The 23,544-nt window shown below is 31.1% G+C and overlaps 2 protein-coding genes across 2 annotated transcripts; both read right to left on the reverse strand.

The window, feature by feature from the left end:
* Positions 1–1,128: 1,128 nt before the first annotated feature.
* LOC148285661 (pancreatic triacylglycerol lipase-like) lies at positions 1,129–5,104 on the reverse strand. The gene is made up of 6 exons (XM_088239900.1): positions 5,034–5,104; positions 4,800–4,944; positions 4,007–4,155; positions 3,077–3,322; positions 2,129–2,465; positions 1,129–1,282 (listed from the first exon to the last, which is right to left on the reverse strand). Exons 1-6 carry the CDS (start codon positions 5,086–5,088, stop codon positions 1,228–1,230), a joined length of 987 nt encoding a protein of 328 aa, XP_088096026.1. The 5' UTR covers positions 5,089–5,104; the 3' UTR covers positions 1,129–1,227.
* Positions 5,105–10,571: 5,467 nt separating this feature from the next.
* On the reverse strand, positions 10,572–17,305 carry LOC148285662 (pancreatic lipase-related protein 2-like). Its single transcript, XM_088240008.1, has 6 exons — positions 17,230–17,305; positions 15,830–15,986; positions 14,784–14,932; positions 13,444–13,689; positions 12,537–12,873; positions 10,572–10,746 (listed from the first exon to the last, which is right to left on the reverse strand). The coding sequence occupies exons 1-6, from the start codon at positions 17,282–17,284 to the stop codon at positions 10,692–10,694; spliced, it is 999 nt and encodes a 332-aa protein (XP_088096134.1). The 5' UTR covers positions 17,285–17,305; the 3' UTR covers positions 10,572–10,691.
* Between the last annotated feature and the right edge of the window lie 6,239 nt (positions 17,306–23,544).

Raw genomic sequence — 23,544 nt, forward strand, 5'->3', positions numbered from 1 at the left:
TTTTAATTTATATATAAATTGGTCAAATCTGAGCGGCGTTTTAAGGCATCCAAACATGCACGTTAGGGTGGGCCATAATTTTTTTTTCCGAATTTTAAAATAAAAGGTGTCTTAAAAGTTGCCTTTTGAATTACTTGGAATTCAAAAAATATAGAAAAAAAATAATTCAATACTACTTTTGGCCCTCAACCAGAGCTTGAAGTTTTTGGAAAAGTTAAGTTTTTGCTCTAAACCGGCTGTCATTTCGTATTAAATAAATAAAATTAATATTATCGATTTAATGAAAATCTGATTAATTTAGACGTAATATTTTGTGAAAATTAGTACAAGAATTATACACTAAAAAATGCTTTAAAATTAAGCATAACTTTTAAAGTGCCATTTTTATAAAAACCTCGTCAAAGGCGTTGCATAGTTAATTGATATCATATCCTGCAAGTGTGGAGCTAATGTTATCAAAAGTCTTGCATCTACAAAGCACATGGAAGAGTTCTTGAATTCTAATATTCAAAATTTTTTTTCAGCAACAAAAAAAAAACGTAAATTCGCTAAGTGTTCGGTAAGTCCCAAAAGCACATAAAATACTAAGAAAATTAACTCTTTTTTAAAACATTGTAGTTAAAAATGGGACAAAATTAATGATCGAGGACCAAAGGTAGCCATTGTGGGTTGTGTTCTACTTCTGGTATGTTCTACTCAGTTTTTATGTCTAAAGAGGCATTTATATGTATGTTACAAAAATATATTACTTACAGTTTTTATTTACATCTTGAAGTACCTCTTTAATAAATTAAAGGTGAGTAAAAGTATTTGCGCACCTACTCAATACTATGATCATGCGTAAAATGAGTTCCCTAGAATAAGCAATTTTACCTAAACCAACATTAACCACATTTGAGAATGAAATAAAAATTTACGTAAAAAACATGATTTTCCTAATCAAGCAAATAAGCAGGCTGATGTCAATAATGCAACAATTGGATTGTATTGAAAAACTGTATGTAGATAATAATACCAAATATTTATTCAAAACAACAACTTCGATCAAATCTAACTTAAATGAAACCTTTTTTTCATTTTTACAAACAACATTAAAAAATGCAAAAACATAAAATAAAAATACAGAAGCTTCCGCAATTATCTTTATTTTCAATAAAATATCACGGGTATAAAATCCTTATTAAAGTTCTGCGATCTGTTGTAAATTTATCAGAGTGATGTGTATTTTTAACCTTGATAGTAAGGCTTTGCAGCGTTGGTGTGAAGATAAAATATTCCTTTTCTGTAAAATAAAAACAAAGTTTTATAAGCCAATTGAAAAAATATACATATTATTTCATTGTTACGTAAAATGGTTTGCAACCAAGAACTAACTTGATGGACACTGTTAATAAAATAAATGAGAAAAATAAATTGTAAAAAATGTAGCTGAGGTAGATTTGACAAAGCAAAGTTTTTCACATCTCAAAATGAATCTTAGATAAGGTTAGTTAGAAATAAAAGCTCAAATTAAATTGTTGAATTCCAATGGTTGGAAGACTAGGGAATTTTTTTTTTGAGCCCTGCCTAGTTTACACAAATTTATCAAAATAATGTAGCAACACGTATTAATACATCTTATAATGTCGAATGTTAAATTTGACGAGAGTATTTTGAGAATATTATAATTTTTGTAGACAGTTGCTGGATTGAACTCTTCGAGGAGTTAATCAGTTTGCAGCACTAATAATTATGATTAGTTTTGACAATTTTTAAAGCGCCGTTTTCGTGAGTAATCACTTCAAGGGCGGTGTACATTACACTTAAATAAATATATATTTTTTAAATAAGATCTATCTACAGGCTAACTCTTAATTACTTCTTACTAACAGACAAATTTTACAAAAGTAAAATAGGTTTTCCACCTTATTAATTTTCTTTGTTTCGCGTTTTCATTATTTTCATATTTTTATTTTGCGGTTATTTTCTTTAAATCGTAAATAGCCGTGTTCAAAAATAAAAAAAAAGTGGTAAAGCAAAATGCGAACCTCTGATCTGATGATCTAGGGTCCTCGATACTAGCCACCGGACCACAACCTAAATAAAATTGCATCAGTCTTTTTTTTATAATTTCATAATTTGTACTCACGCGGCTTTTGGCTTGGACCCTCCCATGTGGAGTGAGCTAAGGTTAGAACACTTGCCGCTGGCCATTTCATTATAGTCTTTACATTGCATTGCCACGAACTTAGTGTGGTCCAATGAGTTGCCATAGTACTGCCAGGACTTCGCGTGGTTGCAACTTGTATCTGTGACAGTGCAACCAGGCATCAGTGAACCTCCATTTGGGTAGAAATCATTATGTCCTACCGGATCATTCAGACCCTTTAGCCCACCGTTGGTATGAATAATTTCAACGTACGCTCCATCGGAAGGTCTGATCCTTTGGCTGCTACTGGTCCATAAAGGGTAAGCTGGATCCAAACCTTGAAAACAAGTTTTTAATTTCATTTATTTTCTACATTACATGTCGTTGTCGACATTAGTGCAATTGGCAACGAGGCATGCGGTTACGTTTTCGATTTCTTACAAAGAAATTTCTTAGCTAATAGAACGATAATTAAATATCCATTCACGTTTTTATACTACTAAAGTCTGATTTCTGAAGCATAAGATAACATTCAACTTATATAGTAAAAAAATTTCTCCTATTCCAAACATTTCAAATATAGCTTACTAGATAATTGATGAGTAAAATCAGTTTGCGAAATATAAACAAGGGGTTTTATGAGCGAGAAGAATATAATACTGTGTCTCCAATGAAACCGCTTTTGAATACCTAAAACATGCCTTAACTAAGATTGCCTACTTTACAATCCACCGAGTTCACATCTTCATAAATTTCTACTGCTGCCAATTTTTTTAACAGTTTGTGTTAGCGTTATTTGTGCTTGAAAGGTCTCGGTTGGATTAATAGGAGTTACCAGCCTAAAGAGGGCCCTAGAGACTTTATTCTCGAATTACAAAGTGGACAAAAATTAAGATGATTATTTAAGTTTAGTTCATAATTTAAAAAAATATTTTATTACATATTTACCTGTGATATAAGGCACTTTTCCCTTGGTGACCGATCTTCCTGTATATCCCACGACGTGAGCTCCCAGACTGTGCCCAACAATGTGAACATTGCTTAGTGGAACCCCCTCGTTCACCAACCAATCTATTACCTTGCCCAGGAAGACGCCCGTTGGACCAACATTTTCCACCGCCACATTGTACAAGCCAGAAGCACCTACACCCCAGTCCACGATAATCAGATTGACATCCAAGGCATTGAGAAAAGCTGCAACAAATCAATTAATTTAATACCATATCATATTATTTATTGCCTTAAAGTTAGGCAAAGGGCTAAAGATGATCTGTTTTTGAAAAAATTGATGTAAAAAATATAACGAGCAAAGCAGCTACCCACAGGAGCCTCTCTTACTATTTAGATGTGTGAGAGACAGATACATATGGCTGACTTTCCTTGTTCCGTAAGACTCCATAATTACTGAAAGAGCTGTTTGTTTCGGCTGTCTTAAAATTAAGTAATAATTTACGTTTTTTAATGACAGATGGTTGTCAAAGTGGTACAAAAAAATCTATTGACTTAAAGAAAAAGTTTATAACATAAACTCTTGAATTTGAGTAAGTCAAATAGTCGTGGGCTAACATTCCACTAAACAGATCTTTCTTCCTCTGTATGTCTCTCGTTCTCTTTTTTTCCAATTGAGTCTTTTTCACATGACGTATTTTCCTCTTTGTTCTTATTAGGATATAGCACAGATTTTGTTTATTAATTATCAGTATTCTACATTTTGCTGACTTTATGATGACAATGACTTAGTGACTTTTCCTCTTGAAATATTTCTATATTTATCTTTATTTTTGCATCTTTTGGTAAAAAAGCACTGGAATAATAACATTTAAGTTTTTTTGTTGCTTTTTATTTTATCTTTACTTTAATTATCGATTTTTAACTTACTGTCTCTGAGCTCCTTACTGTAAACCCCATTTCCATTATCGGTCCATCCATGAACAACAAGTTTCACAGGCTTTGTTTTGTCAAAATTTGATGATGAAAGTGAGTTACTATTCTGATAAATGATTTTGTTGGGGCTTTGGAGGTTTTTTCTAAAAAACAACATTGTTTTTAAATTTAAGTAGAGCAATCAGTGGTATTTATTAAAATAAAAATATAAATCTCAAATGACTAAATTGATGACTGTTTTTTTTTTAACGGGAATACGTTTCATGAAATCGTGATAAAAACCTTAAAAAAAAAATGTTTCAATAATATTTGTGGTAAATGAATTCAATTATAATAAAATGAATAAAACAACTTTAATTATTTTTAAATGACATATTACAACAGATATGAAGAACATTTTACAGAAGGAAATATAGAACTCTAGGCATGACCTGTCACTGACTCGTTAAAGTGGCCACCTTACACACCGTGTAACATTTACCATTCTGCCTATATTTGAACATCTTTATTCCTTCGACTCTTCCATCTGTTGACGATTTTGAAGTTGATGAGCTGAAACTTTTTTTGCTGCGGGTGAGATTCATCTGATTGAATCACTTCACCTACATACTAGGCAACGCCGGAAAATATTTTTTTTTGATTTTAAACACTGTCAAGTAAAAAAAAACTTTTATTCTATGTTCAGAGCCTTATTGATTTTTTTAAATTGGAACGGGTTGATCACCGTTAAAAGTTGTTTTAGTTATCACGCATTAAAATTTTAAAAAATTAAAAAACAAAAGCCTACCTTGTATACAGATTTAAAATAACATCAGATTCAGGTGTGTATCGTGACTCCGGAATTGTTTCTAAGGCATCGACGAGGTGGGAACGTCCATTGATATCAGATATAATAAAGAACCGTTTGTCTTTTTCATTCTTAATATATAACCCTTAAATAAAACAATTGCAATAAGAAAAAAATATTTTTTTTTAAATAAAGCAAAAACAAAATCCACTGTGTTGCTTTTAAATTACAAACCGCTCGCAATTCCTAGCAAAAAAATGAACGCTATTGGAACCGGGAACCCGATCATGATTGAAATGGCCAAGAATAGTAATGTTATAATAACCAACGTATTTTTATAAGCAATATTATCAGAAACATACGTTGTTTTAGTTCTTCTTTTATCAAAATCATTGATAATGTAATGTTTTATCACTTTCTTTCGTATCTTAATTAATCAATCATTTAGTATATTTTCGTATTGGTTTGGGTCATAATTGCTGAAAATCTTAATCAATGTTAAAATCACCTAAATACAGTAGTAATCCAAAGTTCAAACTTATGAGAGTAAGTGTAAGATATGCATTTGTTAATAGTTCAATAAAAGATTTTGAAAAAACAAAAAATTAGTTAAAAAGTCTAAATCTAAACAATCAACATTGTTAGGAGTGGAAGTGACAGGTCGTAATCTAAAATGAATAGATCAATCAAATGTAGGTTATATTATTAAAATTCAGAGGTACCTTAAGATTTAAATAACTAAAGTTAGATAAATAATTAACATATTTTTCAATATACGGTTTATGTAAGTACCAAGATACCTAGATTTGTGAAGTGGGCACGGGGATCGTATTATGTCCAAATTGCGTAGTACGAAATTTGATCATACCGGGGCAGCATTGAAAGCATCCACCACAAACCCAAATCCATTTTTACTCTTAAAAGACTATAGTAAATAAACCCTTCGCACACGGTGATGTAACATCGTGTTACCACTAGTAAAAGACGGAATATTCTAAAGTTCAGGCATTTAAAAAAAATAAAAAACATGGAGACATAGGTACTAAGTAATAATTCTTTTATCATAATTTATGAAAATAAACATATAATTTAGCCCAGTTATGTCAAAAAAATTAAAAACCGTGCATCTCCCATTACTGTCATCAACAGACTGAAGACTGAATCTATTTTACACAACAACCGCCACAGAACAGCGTCTCTGTCTTCCTTGTTACGAGTTATATCTTCGTGTTCTCTTTTATACAGACGTGTTGCTGAATGAGCGGACATTCATTCTTCACGTAGCAAGGATAATTTTTTTTTGTACTATCATCCAGCATAGTTTTACAAATTTTACTTTTTAAATCCGGTGTCGAAATGTCTTTTCAAAGATTACAAAAAATACAATCTCATCATTAAAAAAAATACGAGAGACATATCAAGTCTTGTATCTTATGTCGACTAGTGTGACATCCCAGCCTCACAAGAGTTAAAGACTAAATGTTTTTCTTTGGATTAATTCATGCAAGCAAGCAATTTACGAATGATTGATATTTCTTCCTTTACTTACCAAACTCAAATTCAAAAATAAGGAAAAGCGCAAACAAATATTTACACTTACAACTCAATGTCCCTTTTACTGTTGCTCAAACCGGCGCAGCAATCGCTCCAAACTTGCGGTTGTGCGCAAAGCTCCCGTACTTTTTGAAAATGTCAAGTTATCGTTAAAAATGACAAAAATAGGGGCTGAAAAAAAAACTTCATGAAATTCGGCATCTGATAATAATAACGCTGCGTTATTGGATAAGTTTAATCTGTCAAAGGATGGCCGCCATTCAAACTGAAAATAAGTCGATTGATTGATACTGTTTTAGTTCCAATTGATTTGGTGTTTTGATAGTTGCTTCTGTTGTTGAAATATTGTTTGATCAAATTAAATGATAAAAGTATTTTAATCTATATATATATATATATAAATGAATCGCCATTATTAGTCTCGCGAAAACTCGAAAATTGCTTGCCAGATTTACGTGCGGTTTTTTGCAAAATTTCCTAATTTACATCCTCAAGGTTTGTGAATAATATCATTTTTAATATGTTGGGTCCATAAAAGAGGAGAAGCCTTAATGTGTTATTCATCGATTTTCCAGGGTTGCATTTAACTAAAATACACATATTGAAAAAATCGGAGAATATTGTGTTTTTGTATCATAAAAAAGTTTGTATTTAAACGTTTATAAGCAACAATTATTTATAACGGGTACTAAATTGATTAATTTCCTAACGATTTCTCAATTTATACACATTTACTTATTTTTAATGGATTTTTAGTAACGCCTGATATTTGACGCATTTAAAAAAAATATATTCTTACACAAAATGCACCACTGTTGGTAAGTAGAACAGAGTTTTTTTTGGTCCTTTTTAGGGCCTTCTACCAAAACATGATTTACGTTTACCATCTTTTTGCGTTTATTCGAACGGTTTTTACACGCTTTTACGACACAACCAAGTATTTTGGTTTCGAATTAAATATCACACTCACGTCAAAACCCGGCTGGTGGTTAATGAACGACTAAATACACCTAGGGCAGGACTGAGGTCATAATTTGAGAGGGTTTCGGGTGCGTCTTTGTGTATTAAAAGGTAGATGGTTTTATTTAAATTTATTTCATCAGAGAAGGAAAACATTTTTGAGAAGGGAATATGGAAGTCTAGCCATTTACAGGGCTTATGACCTGTCATTGGCTGCTTTAAGTGGCCATTTTACACACTGTGTAAAATTAACAGCCAGCACATTTACACAGGTTTAGCCAGATGGTTTTAATTAAAAACACCGAACCTGTGTCAATGGTTACATAAAAGCATTATAAAGTAAAGTTTTGTAAGTACGAGTATACCTAATAAAGTTTAATATGAACCGGAAACGTGGTGTGACCTTTCTTCATACAAATTTATTCCCATATTTTCTCTTTGGATTACGACTATAGATAAGTGATTTTTTGACGCACCACAGATATTTACTTTTGGCGTGTCGTTTTTTTGCCTGTTTTCTAAAAATGTTTCGTTTTTACAAAAAATGACTATTATGGAAACTAGACACAATTGTATAAAAAATATTTTTGAAAAACGCAAAACGTACCGATTCAGAAAATTTTATTCGATGCTCTATCTAAAAAAAAATAACAAAATGCGTTGACTTTTGAGGTGCGGAAAACGGGACACCCAAACGTTGGACTTTTCCTATAATAATTACGTATAAAAGGTCCGACATGCAGTCTTTTTTGCACAGTATCGGGAAGGCATCTGCAAGACAGTGACAGAAAAGCAATCTTCGAATACCTATTTATCAAAATTCCCTGGCACTGCATATCCTCACAGTTTATGAAATCCAAAACACAAAAATATTAATGTGTAGGTATAATATCTAATTTGGACTAAATGCAATGATTGATATCAAACTTTTGATTTTGTTCATTTAATAAATATACGAGTATGTACTCAAATCTAGCAATAGCAAAGCATTACCGGGTTCAGCTCGTAAACAATATTATTCCGTATTCGAAAAATTGTTGTAGGTCTAGTAAAAATTAATGTTCATCTAAGACCACTAGGCTAAGGAATTTAAATTACCCACAACGAACTTTTTTAATTTTCAAAAATAAGCAGACTTTAAAGAAAAATGGATTGTTGCAACAGAACGTAGCTTTTTCTGCTGATATGGAGTCAATGTTAAATAATTCTAGTCTACAAAAACATAGAACTGATATTGATTTTAAATATATGTATATGCATCAAGCTAGACTTTAATAAAAGGTCAAAAATAATAGAATCAAATAATATATACCTAAAATTAAGAATACTTCTAATCAAGACCTATGTATGAAAGAGATAAACGGAGACTAGAGGCTATTGAGATGTGGTCCTATAGAAGACTACTAGGGATTTCCTGGAAAGACCACACTACAAATGAGGAGGTTCTCCAAAGAATCGAAGGTGGAAGGCACCTGCTCAGGACCTTGTCCGGAAGGCGAGCGAGATGGATCGGCCATGTAATACGTCAAGAAGGCCTCCTGCGTGTCATAATGGAGGGGATGACCGAGGGGTCAAATTCTAGGGGACGTCAACGCCGAGAGTACCTGAAGGACCTATTAGAGGACGTGCGCTGCTCATCATATGTTGACTTTAAAAGAGCCGCACAAGACAGGGAGGAATGGAGGAGAAGAATGAAAGTAATTGCTGCCAGCCAATCCCAGGATTGAGACCAAAGAAGAGAAGATATATGTTCCGCATACTAAATGGTACAATCGATGTTCCATCATTACTGGGATAAGTTAAATACTATATTCTGACTCGTAGGTTGAGAACCAATAAAGTACTGTTCATCGATCAGCATGACAAAAACTATGGCCTTAATTCCATGTTCCGACTCGTAGGTTAAGAAACAATGAAGTACTGTTCATCGATCAGCATAGAACAAACTATGGCCTTGTCATATTGCTAACTCAAGACAAGATCTGGACTTGTTTGGTTTAAGTTTACAGCAATTTAAACGAGCACTAAAAAAATAGTCTTAATCTTGTCTTGATGTCCTTTATGTTTGTCAGTGCTTTTTTTTTTTATTTTATGTTTTTAACTATTCTTTTATTGTTTTATTAAAACCCTATAAATGGTTTAAATGGGCAATGTCCGTTTATAAATAAATAAATGTCCTCAGCAGTCACATTATTTTTATTATTAATCATTGTTTGTTTTGTGAAAAAAAAAACAAGTAAAATAAATCAATAAAATAAAATAAAAATGAAGCATTAAATCAACAACGTACTGAGTTTGTCAAAATTTTTGTAGACAACTCCCTTAGGAGCTGTTAATATTTACATATTATAACAGAGATTAAAAATACTTCAGAGAAGGTAATGTAAAAGTCTAGGCATCCCCACAGGGCTTTTGACCTGTCATTAGCTGGTTAAAGTGGCCACTTTACACACCGCGTAACATTCACCATTCTGCGTGTATTTGAACATCTATTTTCTTCACAAACGTCAACAGATGGGAGAGTCGAAGGAATGTAGATGTTTAAATATAGCCAGAACAGTGTGAAAAATGGCCATATAAACTCAATTTAGAAGCACATTTCTAGCGAATTTATAGTGAATTTCCCGGATCTACCTTGTAAATATCTTGATTTCTAGCTAGGCTAAATATCTAGGTTACTACGCTTGACGGGGACATTTTTTGGTTTGACTACACTGTTTGGCCCGCGCGCTCTTCGCTCTTCGCTTTTTCGACTATTTATGTTCGCACGCTTTTCGAATTATTGTTAAAAGTGTTATCCGCTTTTTCACCTTTTAAGTTTAACTTTGTTTAAACTCGCACAACGCCGCAAATTTATCATAAATCCATCGCCGTTCATAATTATCCGCCGCTTTTAGACACAATTGTGTGCCTGCAGTGTTCCTGATCACCAATTTCCCCGACAGCGTGAGCTGATCGCCGACAAGGAAGAAGGCTCAACACCAGGTTTGTCAGTGTTATTACATGTTGATTTCCTCTGGTCTGAGTACATTTCTAATAGACTGTTGGCGCATTCACTAGCATATACTATCAGTTTGGAGAGTCAATTTACTATCCGCTGTAATACATTTATATTTAAAACGCAAAGGTGGATCTATAAACGCGTTTCAAAATGAGAGAAAAACGTCGAATAAACATATTTTCAAATTTTATATATATATATTCATGAAAAAAATAAGTATAAACACCATTTTAAATATTGAAATAAGAAAAACAATGTTTAAGAAAGTATTATTTATTTAAAAGTTAAACAGTAAAACCTGAGAAACAAAAAACGATCGATTGGTTTTTGTGTAGTTCATTTGTATTCAAAGCAAGGTTGAGCAACCCTGAAGTTTCTCAACCGAGGTAGTAGGGCTTGTTGGCGGTGGTTTTCAGGTGGAACACTCCCTTACTGAAAAATAAAATACAACATTTAATAAATTAACATTGAAAAATAAATATCTTGCTAATCATTTTTTTTTAAAAAGAAAAACGTGGTATGGTGAGAAAATGTTTTTTTCTTGTTTAATAAAGAATAATGTTTTTAGTATAAAATCTTATAAACAGTAAAATACTTTTTTTTTTTTGTTTACCAACATCTTTTCTATCGAAAAGCAATCAAAATTGAACATCTCTTTAATATCAAAAATGAGAATAGGATATTGTCTCGTTGCCTCGCATTTATCGAGAATAGGTGTTTTCACTTCGGCAATGTGTCTTTGTGCAAATGACGATGAGACATTAGATCATCTGTTTTACTGTCCCCTCTACGAAAGAAGCGAATTCCTTCAAAATATTTGTGAAGAATATAATACGTTCCCTCTTAACGTAAAATTTTTACTCGCCCAGAATGATTTGGATACTTATTTAAGGACAAATAATAAAAATATTTGAATTTGTTAAATATTATTCGCCAAATTTAAATAATAAGTCTAATTGAATGTCCCCTTTTACTTTTGGCCCAAAATGTCATGTTATGTTTACGTTTAATTTAGACGGTAATAATATTTTACTGTCACATAACTCTTTCATACTGATTTGAACTACCTCACATTATATTTTTTCGTGGGTATGGGTTTTTTTTTGTCGTTCACTGAAGCGTATATTTTTAAATTTCTTATTCTTGTTTCTAAGAGCCAAAATCACTCGCAAACGAGTGGAGGCGTATTTAAAAAAAAATAAAAACTAAAAAAATAAAAAAAAACATTTTTTCTAAACTGGCAAGACAAGATGTCGGAGTTTTATTTTTAATAATTCTTCAATTTAATATAAAAGTATTTTCTTTAGTTTGAAGATAAAATAATAAAATCATTAGTTTGAGACTCCTGAAACATTATATACACAAGCAGTCATACTTGCTACCAAGATAGGTTCATGCTCATTCGGCTGTACATGGGAAGTAAATACTACGGACTTTGCAACAATAACCAATGAACCAGAGATACAGCCTGTTTGTATTAAATACTCATATAAAGGTCTATTTATTTTTATTTTTGCGGTTTCGTGTGTTAGATTTACACACCTACAATGCACCTCCTTTTTACTACTTTTCTTCTATACTACACTGTTTTACTATAAACGTTTTTTTTTTTTACTTTACATTACTTTTATTGGGTTTAACCATAGCAATTCACTTTGTTTTCTTTCTATTATATAACTTTGTATTTAATCTTAATTTGGCTACGGCCGTTACTTATAATAATTAACTTCGATGTCAGATTAACTTTAAAAATAATTTTCAAAAGTAAAAACTCGCTAAGTTTGTCAGCAGATGAGAAAGAGAGGACATGACAGGAAAAATACATAACTCTTAAACTTATTGAGAAAAAATCGTTTTTAGATTTTTTCTTGCAACTGGCGGGAATTAAACCGTCAATGCCAGTTCCGCAGTTGGCGGTTTAATTAACTGCACTACGGCGCCTGTCATTTATATTTTATGTATACTACAGGAAAAGAGAAAAGGGGTGGTGAGCATTGTATCGAATTAAGAAATACATATTTATTCAATTAAGTAAGCAAAAGATGCATCCGTAGGCGAAAGTATTTACTTGTTGGTCAATAAGTAAAACTTGATCAAAAAGTTTTATTAAAACTTTGTATCAAAATATTGAAGGTAGAATTTTATCTAGTAATATATCCACAAAACATCCTTTCAATCAAAAGGGTTTATCTACTACAATCAATCATCTTAAGAATACTTACGCAGCCTTGGTCCTTGATCCTCCCATATGCAGTTTGCCCAAGTTAGAGCACTTGTTGTTCAGAGCCTCATCCATGTTGGCGCATTGGTCGGCCATGAACTTGGTGTTGTCAATAGAGTTGGCAAAGTATTCGTAGGAACGTCCGTGAGAGCAGCCGACTTGGACTGGAAGGCATCCAGGCATACCGGCTCCTTCGTTGGGGTAGAAGTCATTGTGGCCAACGGGCTCCTTGATTCCTAAGTACCCAGCGTCTGAGTGGATGATCTCAACGTATCCAGCATCTGAAGGCCTGACGCGGTCAGTTCCAGGGCCCCAAGAAGGACCAGCGGGATCGAAAGCTGGAAAAATACAATAATGTATAAAAATTTATATTCTCGTGCTAAACTAAACATTTGTCACTAAAATCTTAATCTATTAGTAATTCGCTTTACCTACAATTCAATAGATCTGCTATCGGAAATAATGTTAATCCTTTATCCTTATTGAAATTAAAATCAATATTTACCAATTTCTTTTCCAAACTTAAGTTTATAATATTGTTATAATCTGTAGCTCCTACTTCAAACCTTTTTTTTTTTCTTTCGTTGTTTTTTCTTGTACGCTAAAGTTATAGATTTAAATGTTCGTGATTTTTTTTCTACGTTTCCTACTAACTTTTTTTTATTTCCTTTGAATAAAAAGTGTTTTGTATTTATTTTATGATTGCAATTTTTACGATTTGTCAAAGGCATATATGATTAATTCAATTATATATTTAATCTGGAATCAAAAAAAACCAAAAACATGCCTCATCAATATAACTTATACTTAACATGGTCATTCAGAGTACACGTACAAAGTTTCTAGTAGTTTATTTGAAAATAAAACTATTTTCAATACTTTGGTGGCTTTAGTATATCTAAACTTACCGGTAACGTATGTGATCTTTCCTTTTGAGACCTTTCTGGCAGATTGTCCAGCAATGTGTCCTCCAAGACTGTGTCCCATGATGTGGAAGTTGTTGATGTCTGATCCTTGACCGATGAGCCAGTCGACCAAGTTAGCTTCCCAAGCAGCGACAAGAGGAACATTGGTAACAGCAGTTCCATAGACACCATTAGCTCCCGCGCCCCAATCAACGCAGATAACGTTCACGTCCATAACTGCTAGGAACGCTGTGAAATAAATATTATAATAATTAATTATTAATACATAATGTTTCATCACAGTTGACTTCATGATTTTTACGAGCAAACAGATCATATAAAATTCATTGTCGTGAGAGGTTCCCATCAAAAGAAATCCATTTCCAATTTTTGGGTGCGTCTTCTGCGCGTTCTCTGTGCTTTCCAAGACCGGAGATTTTTGGTGCATCTAGATATCTAAAGCTAACAAATAACGATTCCATCAAAATTTGCAGAGTAGGAAGTATTCTATTACTTCTCTAAGAGCAAGCTTCTGGTATTTGAATTGCAAAAAATAAATCTTCACAATTTTTTGATGTATGAACTATACAGTATAACCAAATTATTGTTCATTTTACGATTTATATAAGATAATGTTCATTGTATCAATTTTATTAACAGTACGCTTATACGACTGTTCAAAACATAAATAGACAACTTTGTGTCTGTTACTTTGGGTTTAATAAAATAAGTATGCACATTTTTGTCATATTTTCAGTGGCAAAAATAGTACTACGAGATGGTCTCAGTAATATAAGTAGACTTATTTCTACTCCTCTTGGATTTTCTTCAGCGGAAGGTTTTTAAGTGGGAAACTCCTTGACGATCCTTGAACCAAAGTTTGAGTTAGCTATTTACTGTTTATTAATTTATTGAAATTAATCATTTGTTTTTCATCCCGTGATATACTCGTATAACTTTTTAAACTAATTATCGGTCCCAACTCAACACGGGACTTTTGGGCCCGTGGGTTGGGACTTATGTCTCAACAAATCACCAATAAACTTTTTTTAATTCATGTATAAACTGAGTAAGTTAGTTCTAGTAGACTCATTTCTGACCCTCTTTTGGTTCAAGTAGTATATGAATATGTTAAATAACAAAAATGAAATGATCAGATAATTATATTAAACACTTCGCAAAATATGAGCTTTGTAGCTTAATTATTGGGTATATAATGAGATTTTTTTGCTCTCCTGAAAAATTTCACTTTTGCAGTTTTACTCGTTTATCCGCCCATGAGAAAATTTCAGTCCATCGTACGTAATTAAAACTATTTTGTTTAAGTTATAATTGTTTCTTACAATCCCTGATCATAGTGTTGACATCACTGTTTCCATTGTTGTTCCATCCATGAGAAATAATCTTGGTGGCTTTGTTCTTGTCATAGTTGGATCCGCTCAAACTGGCAGCATCACCATTCTTTAGAACGTAAGCAGAAGTGGGGTTTTTCCTTGAATTTAGATTTTAAAAATTAGTCAAATACACGGATTCTTTAAAAAATGTATTATTTTTAACATGTTTATTGATTTATTTAATATTTAAATTATCCACACACTACACAACAGTTTATATCAATACTTCTTTATTCCGAATAAAATGAGTGATTATATCATATATTTATATATTAAAGAGTACAACCTACTTCTTTTACAAAAATAGTAAATTGCTGGAATGTGAGGAGACGCATAAGACAAAAAGGAATGTGTATTTGAAATCACATTTTATCGTTCGTTGCGCGGTATGATTGATATTCCTAAGATTATGAGGAGCATTGGTTGGTATGTTCCTGACAATTACCAAAGACAGCGTCAGCATAGATTATTTCATATTCCGATAAACAAGACCAACTTGTCGATGGTTATGCTTGTTGGAAAGGCTACACCTATGCTGAACAACATCGCTCTGGATGTTGATCTGGTCCATGTATCCGAAGGGGTTTTCCGGAGCAGAATTCTCCTACTATTCTATTATTCTAATTCTCCTGATTTTTGTTTTGTTATAATATGTACGCCTTGAATTTTAGTGTGTTATGTACATGTTATTTTCAAATAATATAATTTAATTGAAGTAAAAAATATGAAAAAAATGTGTGAAATGAGTGCCGTCTTTTTTAAAAATATATCTTTAAATAGACAACTGTATGTTTTAAAAAATATTTGAAATACTCTTTTTACCGAAAATATTTTTACAATTATTTAAAAATTCAAGAAAAGGAAGTTCATTTCCGTTTCCCTGTTAAACTGTGCTGTAGCTCAATTTTATTAAAACAATAATCAATTTATAAAAAGCTTTTCTTCGGATTCATAAAAAAACCAAGCAAGTTCAATTATTTTAATGATGTATCTACCTTGTGTACAAAAGGAATTTCACGTCAGAAGATGCGGTAAATCTTGCCTCGGGATCAGTAGCGAGCCTGTCCACGATTTGGATTTTTCCATTGGCATCTTCAGCAATGAAATATCTCATCCCCTCCCTGTATTCCGTGAAGAAGGGGTGGAGTTTGGCTGAAAATTAACATACCTATTTTATGGATACATGTGTTTTTATTTGTTGTTGTATTGTTCACTTGAACGGACCTATTGCATGGCAGCCCAGTAAAAAATGATTACTTCACACACAGAAGTTCCCAATCAAATTGCCAATGAGCTCACAGTAGTTAAAAAATCTGTTATCTGTTTTTCTAAAGACACAATGTTCAACGCTAGTCACTTGTTTAACAATTTGGATCCTGGCTGCTCGGGTGCAAAAATTAATACAAAACAATCGGTCAAAAACTCTAAAAATTCAAAAAACTTTTTACATTTATTTGTCATTCAGAATTTGTGTTTGCATGTTTTGAGAAACCTGTCTAGGTTCAAATTTGTTGCGAAATAGGAAAACCATTTTTCAGAAGAGAATATGGAAGCCAAGGCATTTACAAGGCTTATGACTTGTAATTAGCTGGTTTAAGTAGCCACTTTACATTCACCATTCACCAATCTGCCTATGTTCAAACATCTACATTTCCTCAACTCTTTCATCTGTCGACTTTTGTTAAAATAAAAGAGCTGAAACGTTTTTCACGTGGGTGAGATTCATCCGGCTTGATTTTTTTACCCACTAGACAGCACCTAAATTTTTATTTTTTTTATTTTCGATGGCTTGAAAAAATATGGATGTTTAAACACAGGCAGAATGGTGAATATTACACAGTGTGTAAAGTGGCCACTTAAAATAGCCAACAACAGATCGTAAGCCTTGTAAATGCCTAGACTTCCATATCCCTTCTCAAAAATATTTTCCCTCTCTGTTAAAATAAATTTTACTAAAATCGTCAAAAATGTTTTTCCTCTGCTGCAGCAAATTGAGATCTAAATAACTCCCTAGGGAGGAAATCCTGCCTGTCCACAAAAATTTGAACATACTCAAAGCATTCCTGTTCAGGTTTTTTAATCCTTATAGTACTATGATATACATATTGTTTATATATACTCTATATATTGCTTAATTTATCCTTTTGTTTTCAACAAATGTATATTGTTTATATTTGCTGGTATACCAACGGGTATATTTATTTATAAAACAATATTTAAATAATGATAAATAAAATTAAGGGTTTTACTTTTTTAATGATAGTGATTATCTTTATTTTCGAATATTTTATATTGCACATATACGAGTCGTGTCGTATTCATCAATCTCAATAATTGATATGCTTTTAAAGTATTTTTTAATTGTATAAACAATCAATTTATTTTTAATATTTACCCGAAATGGAGGCCACTCCGACCAAAAGTAAAAGTACACTGCAAAATACTTTCATTTTTAGGGTGTTGGTAAAACACGAACTAATAAGGCCGCTAACTATTTTTTTAATTTATAGAAATTAAAATGTTTAATCTTATCAAACACAACACAGCAAATATCCGATAAATTGTTGTTTTACGTCAACGAAATCTAGATATAAAAAAATATTATTTGATTGTGGCTATTTTTGATTTGCCAAAAAGTGTTATCTTGATAGTGTCATAATATTATTATGGATGCGGATAACATTATTTAAATCTAACTGTTTCTATGTTGACCTTTTTGTTGTTCAATTAAAATTGTTTCAATTATTATTTTTTATTTGTTTTATTAATCAATAATATTAAATTAAATACTTTAATTTTGAAACTTTAAAATAATCCTGGATCTTTTTAAAATAATAAATTATTAAGTGCGAATCGTTAATTCAAAATTTAAAGTTTTTTATTCAGATTGATCTTGCAGTATAACGGATATGTTTTTTTTACTTACGAACCTAATTTATATGAATATGATAGTAAAAATAGTCAAATAGTACTTGGTTTTTATTAAACTTTTATTTATAATTTTCACCTATGACCGAGTTCTTTCGTGACCAATATCGTCAACCTGGTCTCCATCATCAGAGAATTACCAGATCCGCAAAGAAATGTCAGTAGAAAAACTTTTATCAAATTTATTAATAAAAATATCCTGAAGACTTTTTTTTTCTGATTTAATTAAATTATTTTTTATTATTTGGTGTTAAAATTTAAATGATATTAATATTTTTGAATGTGTTTTTATTAGCTTATGTCTAATTAATATTTGACTGTTTACTAAATATTAACATGTTCTCTTGAATTTTACATTTCATAACAACACTAAAGTTATAACGAAAAAGATTATGACGAAAAGCAGAGTACAAAACGAAATAACCAGATTTGTTAATCAGAGTTTATGCAAAATCCCCTACGACACAATTGCACCACACATCAACCAGCAGTACATTATCCCAACAAACGACGACAAACTTCAAGAATAATCATGAGAAATAAAAAACAGACTCACCAGGGTAAAGTTGACGTTAAATTAATTAAAAGTACTTAAATATTGTAAACCAAGAAAACCCTTCAATACAATCATATTTGATCACAAACTCATTAAATCTTATAAAAAAACATAATTTTGAAAACGCAAAAAAAACTCCTTTAAAACCCAAATACGATTACTTTTAAGAAATAACTAATCTGCTAAACACATGTTTTTTTTAAATTTGGAGAAATAAAACTTATACTTTGTTTTTTGATACACTCACTTTATTTTTACCAACTAGTTTCGGTAACCAACTGTTACCTTCTTCAGGGTATAGTTCTTAGTTTTATTTCTCCAAGTTTAATTTAAAATGATACACAAAGTTATTGCAGAAAATATTACAAATCACATGTTTTTTTAACTAACATTTAAATTAAATTAAATTTTTGGTTCTCTTATTTCTAATAGTATTTCCTTATACAGATTTTGGATAGTTTTATCTAATGTATCACTTATCGCTCTTTCCATTAGTATCCTTTGAACATCTTTTAGCAGTACCCTATCAAAGGCCTTAAAGAGATCGACAAAACACACAAATGCATCTTTGTTTTATTAATTTTCTTTTCCTTTACTTGTCTTAGAATGAAGACCGCATTTGTAGTGGATCCTGTGAGTCATTTTTTTTTGAAACCCTGTTGTACTTCTCTGGTATTAATCTTTTATTCCAGTCTCGTTTAAATAATACTGTGAACATCTTAAGCACATTGTAAGCAATAAGAATAACCTTATTTAAACATTTTTGAGAAGGGAAGTTTTCCCTCTATGTTGCAACAAATTTAAATATGAACAACTCCCTAGGGAGAAAATCCAGCCAGTCGGCAAGCATTTGGACATCCTCAAAACATTCTAGAATATACCTTGATAGTTTTGTCGGCCTTGTGGTGTCGGCCACTGGGTCAGCGCGTTTGTCTAGCATGCAAGAGGTCTCAGGTTCGTTTTCCGATATGGTTGACATGAAGTATTTATTTAAAAAGGCATTTTTACACTAAGTATAATATTTCATGGACTGGCACCTGAAGCGTAGGACTGATCGTCTTACCTTCATGTAACAAAAATGATCAAGATACACTGCGATTGGTCTACCAATATATTTCCTTATGCACCAATAGGTGTGGAAAGGGAATGATGATGATGAATAGTATTTCCTTGTAATATAAATGTACAGCTCGGTGCATCAACGAGTTCTGCGTCTTTGTCTTCTTGCGAAATGGTAGCTTTACTTTATTTTTATTTCTAGTTTAATATTTATTAATGTTATTTTTGAAGAAAAATGTTTTTCTTGTGTAGTCTATTTCTGATAAAGTTTATGCAATATTTAAATTATGTATTTCACACTAATATAATATTTTTCATTCCCATTCCCTTATTTTCTAATTTTTATGTGGGTATTTGAATAAAATTTTGTTTTCTGATGTATTATACCAGTAAAGTTTTATAACTCCTTTTACTCAAATAATTCTAATAAACCAATTTTTCATTTGTTTTTTTTTCATGTACCTTCATAATTTGTTCCGTACATTTCCTTTAAACAAATTAATAGTATGTGCTTAGGACATTTATGTGATGGATCCACGCCAACGGTTCTTTTCTCTATTTTTGTATAGTTTACTTTATTGTAAACAACGAACTAGAATCTCAGAGTTCATAAGTGGCTATTCTGGCTCTGCACTCTATAAGTGTTTGAATTATCGTTGTTCAGTGCCCTTGAGGTGAGTTTTGACGAAAATTAGGCATACGTATTTCACATAAAATGAATAAATATAATACACATAATTATAAATATGCGTATAATAATAACAAACAAAATTAACAAGCGGATAGATTCCTTGGTACTTACACTCTACACTACGCACACAGATGCGTTTCTACTATCATCTCCCAGGGAACAGCCAAATGTGAACCAAGTGTTTTTACAGTTATTTACTAGGAAAACACAATAGATCCTGTTTACTGCATACCAAAATAAAGCAGAGACGAGTTTGAGTTTGAGTATCGTCTATTGTCTTGTTAACCTTAATAATAAGTTAAGGAATGCTATCTTTGTTTAGTTTTTTATATCTTTTTGTGCTGTTACATGTTCACTTAATTGCCATACTTACTAGTTCTTTGCTCAATGTATTATTATTGCGTTTTTAAAATTATTTTTTATTATTAACTTTTTAAAATCATTCTTATGTTGTTGAAATTCCATTTGTCGATGCGTTTTGAAGCTGCAAAGACTTTTTGTGATGTTAACTATCATATTATTTTTATCATATTATGTAAATGTTATCAACTATCAAATATCTTAATTTAGTAAATGGGGTCTAGAATTTCAACCGTCCATGCGCTCAGTAGCTGCAAGACTTGTTGCTATCTAACTTCCAATTTTATAAATTTGCTTTTTATTTCGTTTTTAAAATATCACTTAAACTCTAAACTTCATCGTCAAATAAAAAAAATATAAATAAAAATGTAAATAGGGGCTAGATTTCTTTTTATCCATACGCTCTGTAGCTGCAAGACATTCTGTTATCTAGCTCATATACATCATAATTGTAATATATCATAATTGGAGACGAGGAACTAGAATCCCAACCGTCCATGCGCTCTGTAGCTGCATAACGTGTTGAGATATTTATTTGTTGTACAGCGCCCTTGAGGGGATTTTCACAAAAATGGCGCTATTTAAATTATTCAAACATTATTATTATTATTATTATTATTATAAACGCTTCTGCGTCACGCCTTTAAGTTATGTTTTTTGAGTCTGACAGAAAAGCAAATAATAAACAAGAGAAGAAGTGTTAAAGAGTTTAGTCAGTAAATCCACACTCAACATATTTATTTCTTCAGTGTTTTCATATTTTGTTGTTTTTTTAAGTTAAAGTGACAATTTTGTTTATTTAACCGGGTTAAATTAAGAAGATCATTATTCAAATTTAGACATGTTCGAGTGGTTGAACCGGGTTGTAGTCCCATGGCTAATGTCGCATAAAAAGGCATGATCCTCGCTTCGCCTTAACTTGTTTCCCGTTTTCTAATAGTGATTTGATTCACATCATTAAAAAAAGTCAGGAAAATGGAAATATTTGGGTACATTAGAAGAATGAGAATATTTATTTATAACAAAATATAACTTTCCTGAAATTCGATCACATTTGAAAACAGTACAACGTTAGCAAACATAACACGTGTTATTTTTTAAGTTATATTTTTATGTTGATGATCATAAAACTTCAATCTCAGATCAAAAAAGATTAATCATATAGCTCTTAAAATAATACTTCTACTAGTTTTATTCAATTGAAGATTAAAACAGTCTGATTAAAATGGTGTAAAATCTATCACATAATTCTCATTGTAATCGATAAATATAATATCTCACGTAAGTACAATAAATGGTACTTTTTTAATATCTATTGATAATCAAAAAACCAATCTGTCAAATTACGTTTTGTTTTGACAAATAAATCTTGTTTGCAATTGTTTACCTTACATTCACTTAAAATAAAAAATGATAATATAAAATCTATAGAACATGGGTTGGAAAAAAAAGATCGACTAATTTTTTATTTGTTTATTTTTCCATATAAATATTTACATAGAATTAAAATAACAAAAATACACTTTAAAAAAATTCATTTTAAAATTAAGCTATAACATAAATTGGAAAAAATGCCCACAATGACTTCACCGTCTGAGCGTGGGCCACTCTTTTTTTTAATTATTAATACGTTTATAGCATATAAATATGGTATGACATGAATTTTTATTATTATTACTTATGTGTTTTCTAATTTATATTTATATTGATTTTTTTTTATTTTTATTATTATTCTTTGAATTTATTAAGCATCATTTAGTGAAATAATAAAAAATGAAAAAAAAAACACATGTAAAAAAAAGGTCCTTCCTAAACACAGGAATTTCCTAGCTAGTCAGGACCTGAAACAAAGAAACTCTCTACATAAAAAAATATATAAAATTAAATTAAATTTAAAAAATTTAAAAAAATAATAAATTTAAAAAAATACATAAACCTTATATATTATTTTTTTATTAAGTTTTATTAAAGTCCTGCTGAATTTCAAGCATGCCATTCGTCTCCAGGCTCTTACGTATTTTTTCAATGTTATATTTTTATTGTACATTTATAAAATAAAGATTTGAAAACACTACATATTTTATTATATCACCACATTTTATTTAAAATTAGGACTATCATTAGTAAAAAAAGTTTTTTAAATCATACATAATTTGAACATACGTCTTACTCCTGAATTTATCTCACTTTTCTTAACCTTAATATATATATATATATACACATGAATTTGTTTTTTTTTCTTATGCATCGGTTTACAGTACACGTGAATAACATTAGAACATCAAGATAAGAAAAAAAACACACATAGGCATAGCCTGTGGATATACTGATTTAATCAGTTTTACGTCACAGTAAGATTTTCTCAACAAATCAAATTATAATTTAAAAAATACGTACATTTAATAATTAATTATATTAATTTTAGTTTAATTTCACTCTCATTTATAAATTTGTACCAGTGACCGGGTTTCGTCGATACCGACATCGTCAGACTGGTGGGAGACTAAACAAATTTCTATGTCATATACAAGGGCAAGCAGAGTTTCTATGTTATAAACAAAATTTAACATACATGCAGGTACATACATTCACATACACAGATGTACATATATTCTTTCACAACATACATGTGTACACACACATATTTTGGTAACATTTTACATGTTTTAGACAGACTGTATTGCTGTGTCCTTTGGCCATTTTTATTACACTATTTAGGAACAACTAGCCCTTCCATATTATTTTACTATTTATTATAACACCTGCTGTTGTGTCCGAAATGTGTGTTCATACTCAAGAGTGCGACGCACGCTGATAAATTAAACTAAACTAAAGTAGAATACAGGTAACCCCCGTTGATCGCGACCCCGGCAAGTGCGGATTCGTTATAATGCGATATTTTTCGCAATGTAGTGACGTTCTTATTCTTCTCATTCTTAAAAGTGGGGGTCAGTACTTTGAAAGCTCCTCACGTCACTTCGAGATGTGAAGACTTATTGTGACGAAAATATACTCAAAATGAATGAAACGATACAAAATAGTGGTAAAATTGCAGTTGTTGGTAGGGATTTTAAATTGCGCATGTCTACAATGCACCTAATTAAAAAATTTAAAAA

Source organism: Micrasema longulum, unplaced genomic scaffold, assembly GCF_059751315.1.
Source record: "Micrasema longulum isolate JH-2025_06_02 unplaced genomic scaffold, ASM5975131v1 h1tg000015l, whole genome shotgun sequence".
NCBI lineage: Eukaryota > Metazoa > Arthropoda > Insecta > Trichoptera > Brachycentridae > Micrasema > Micrasema longulum.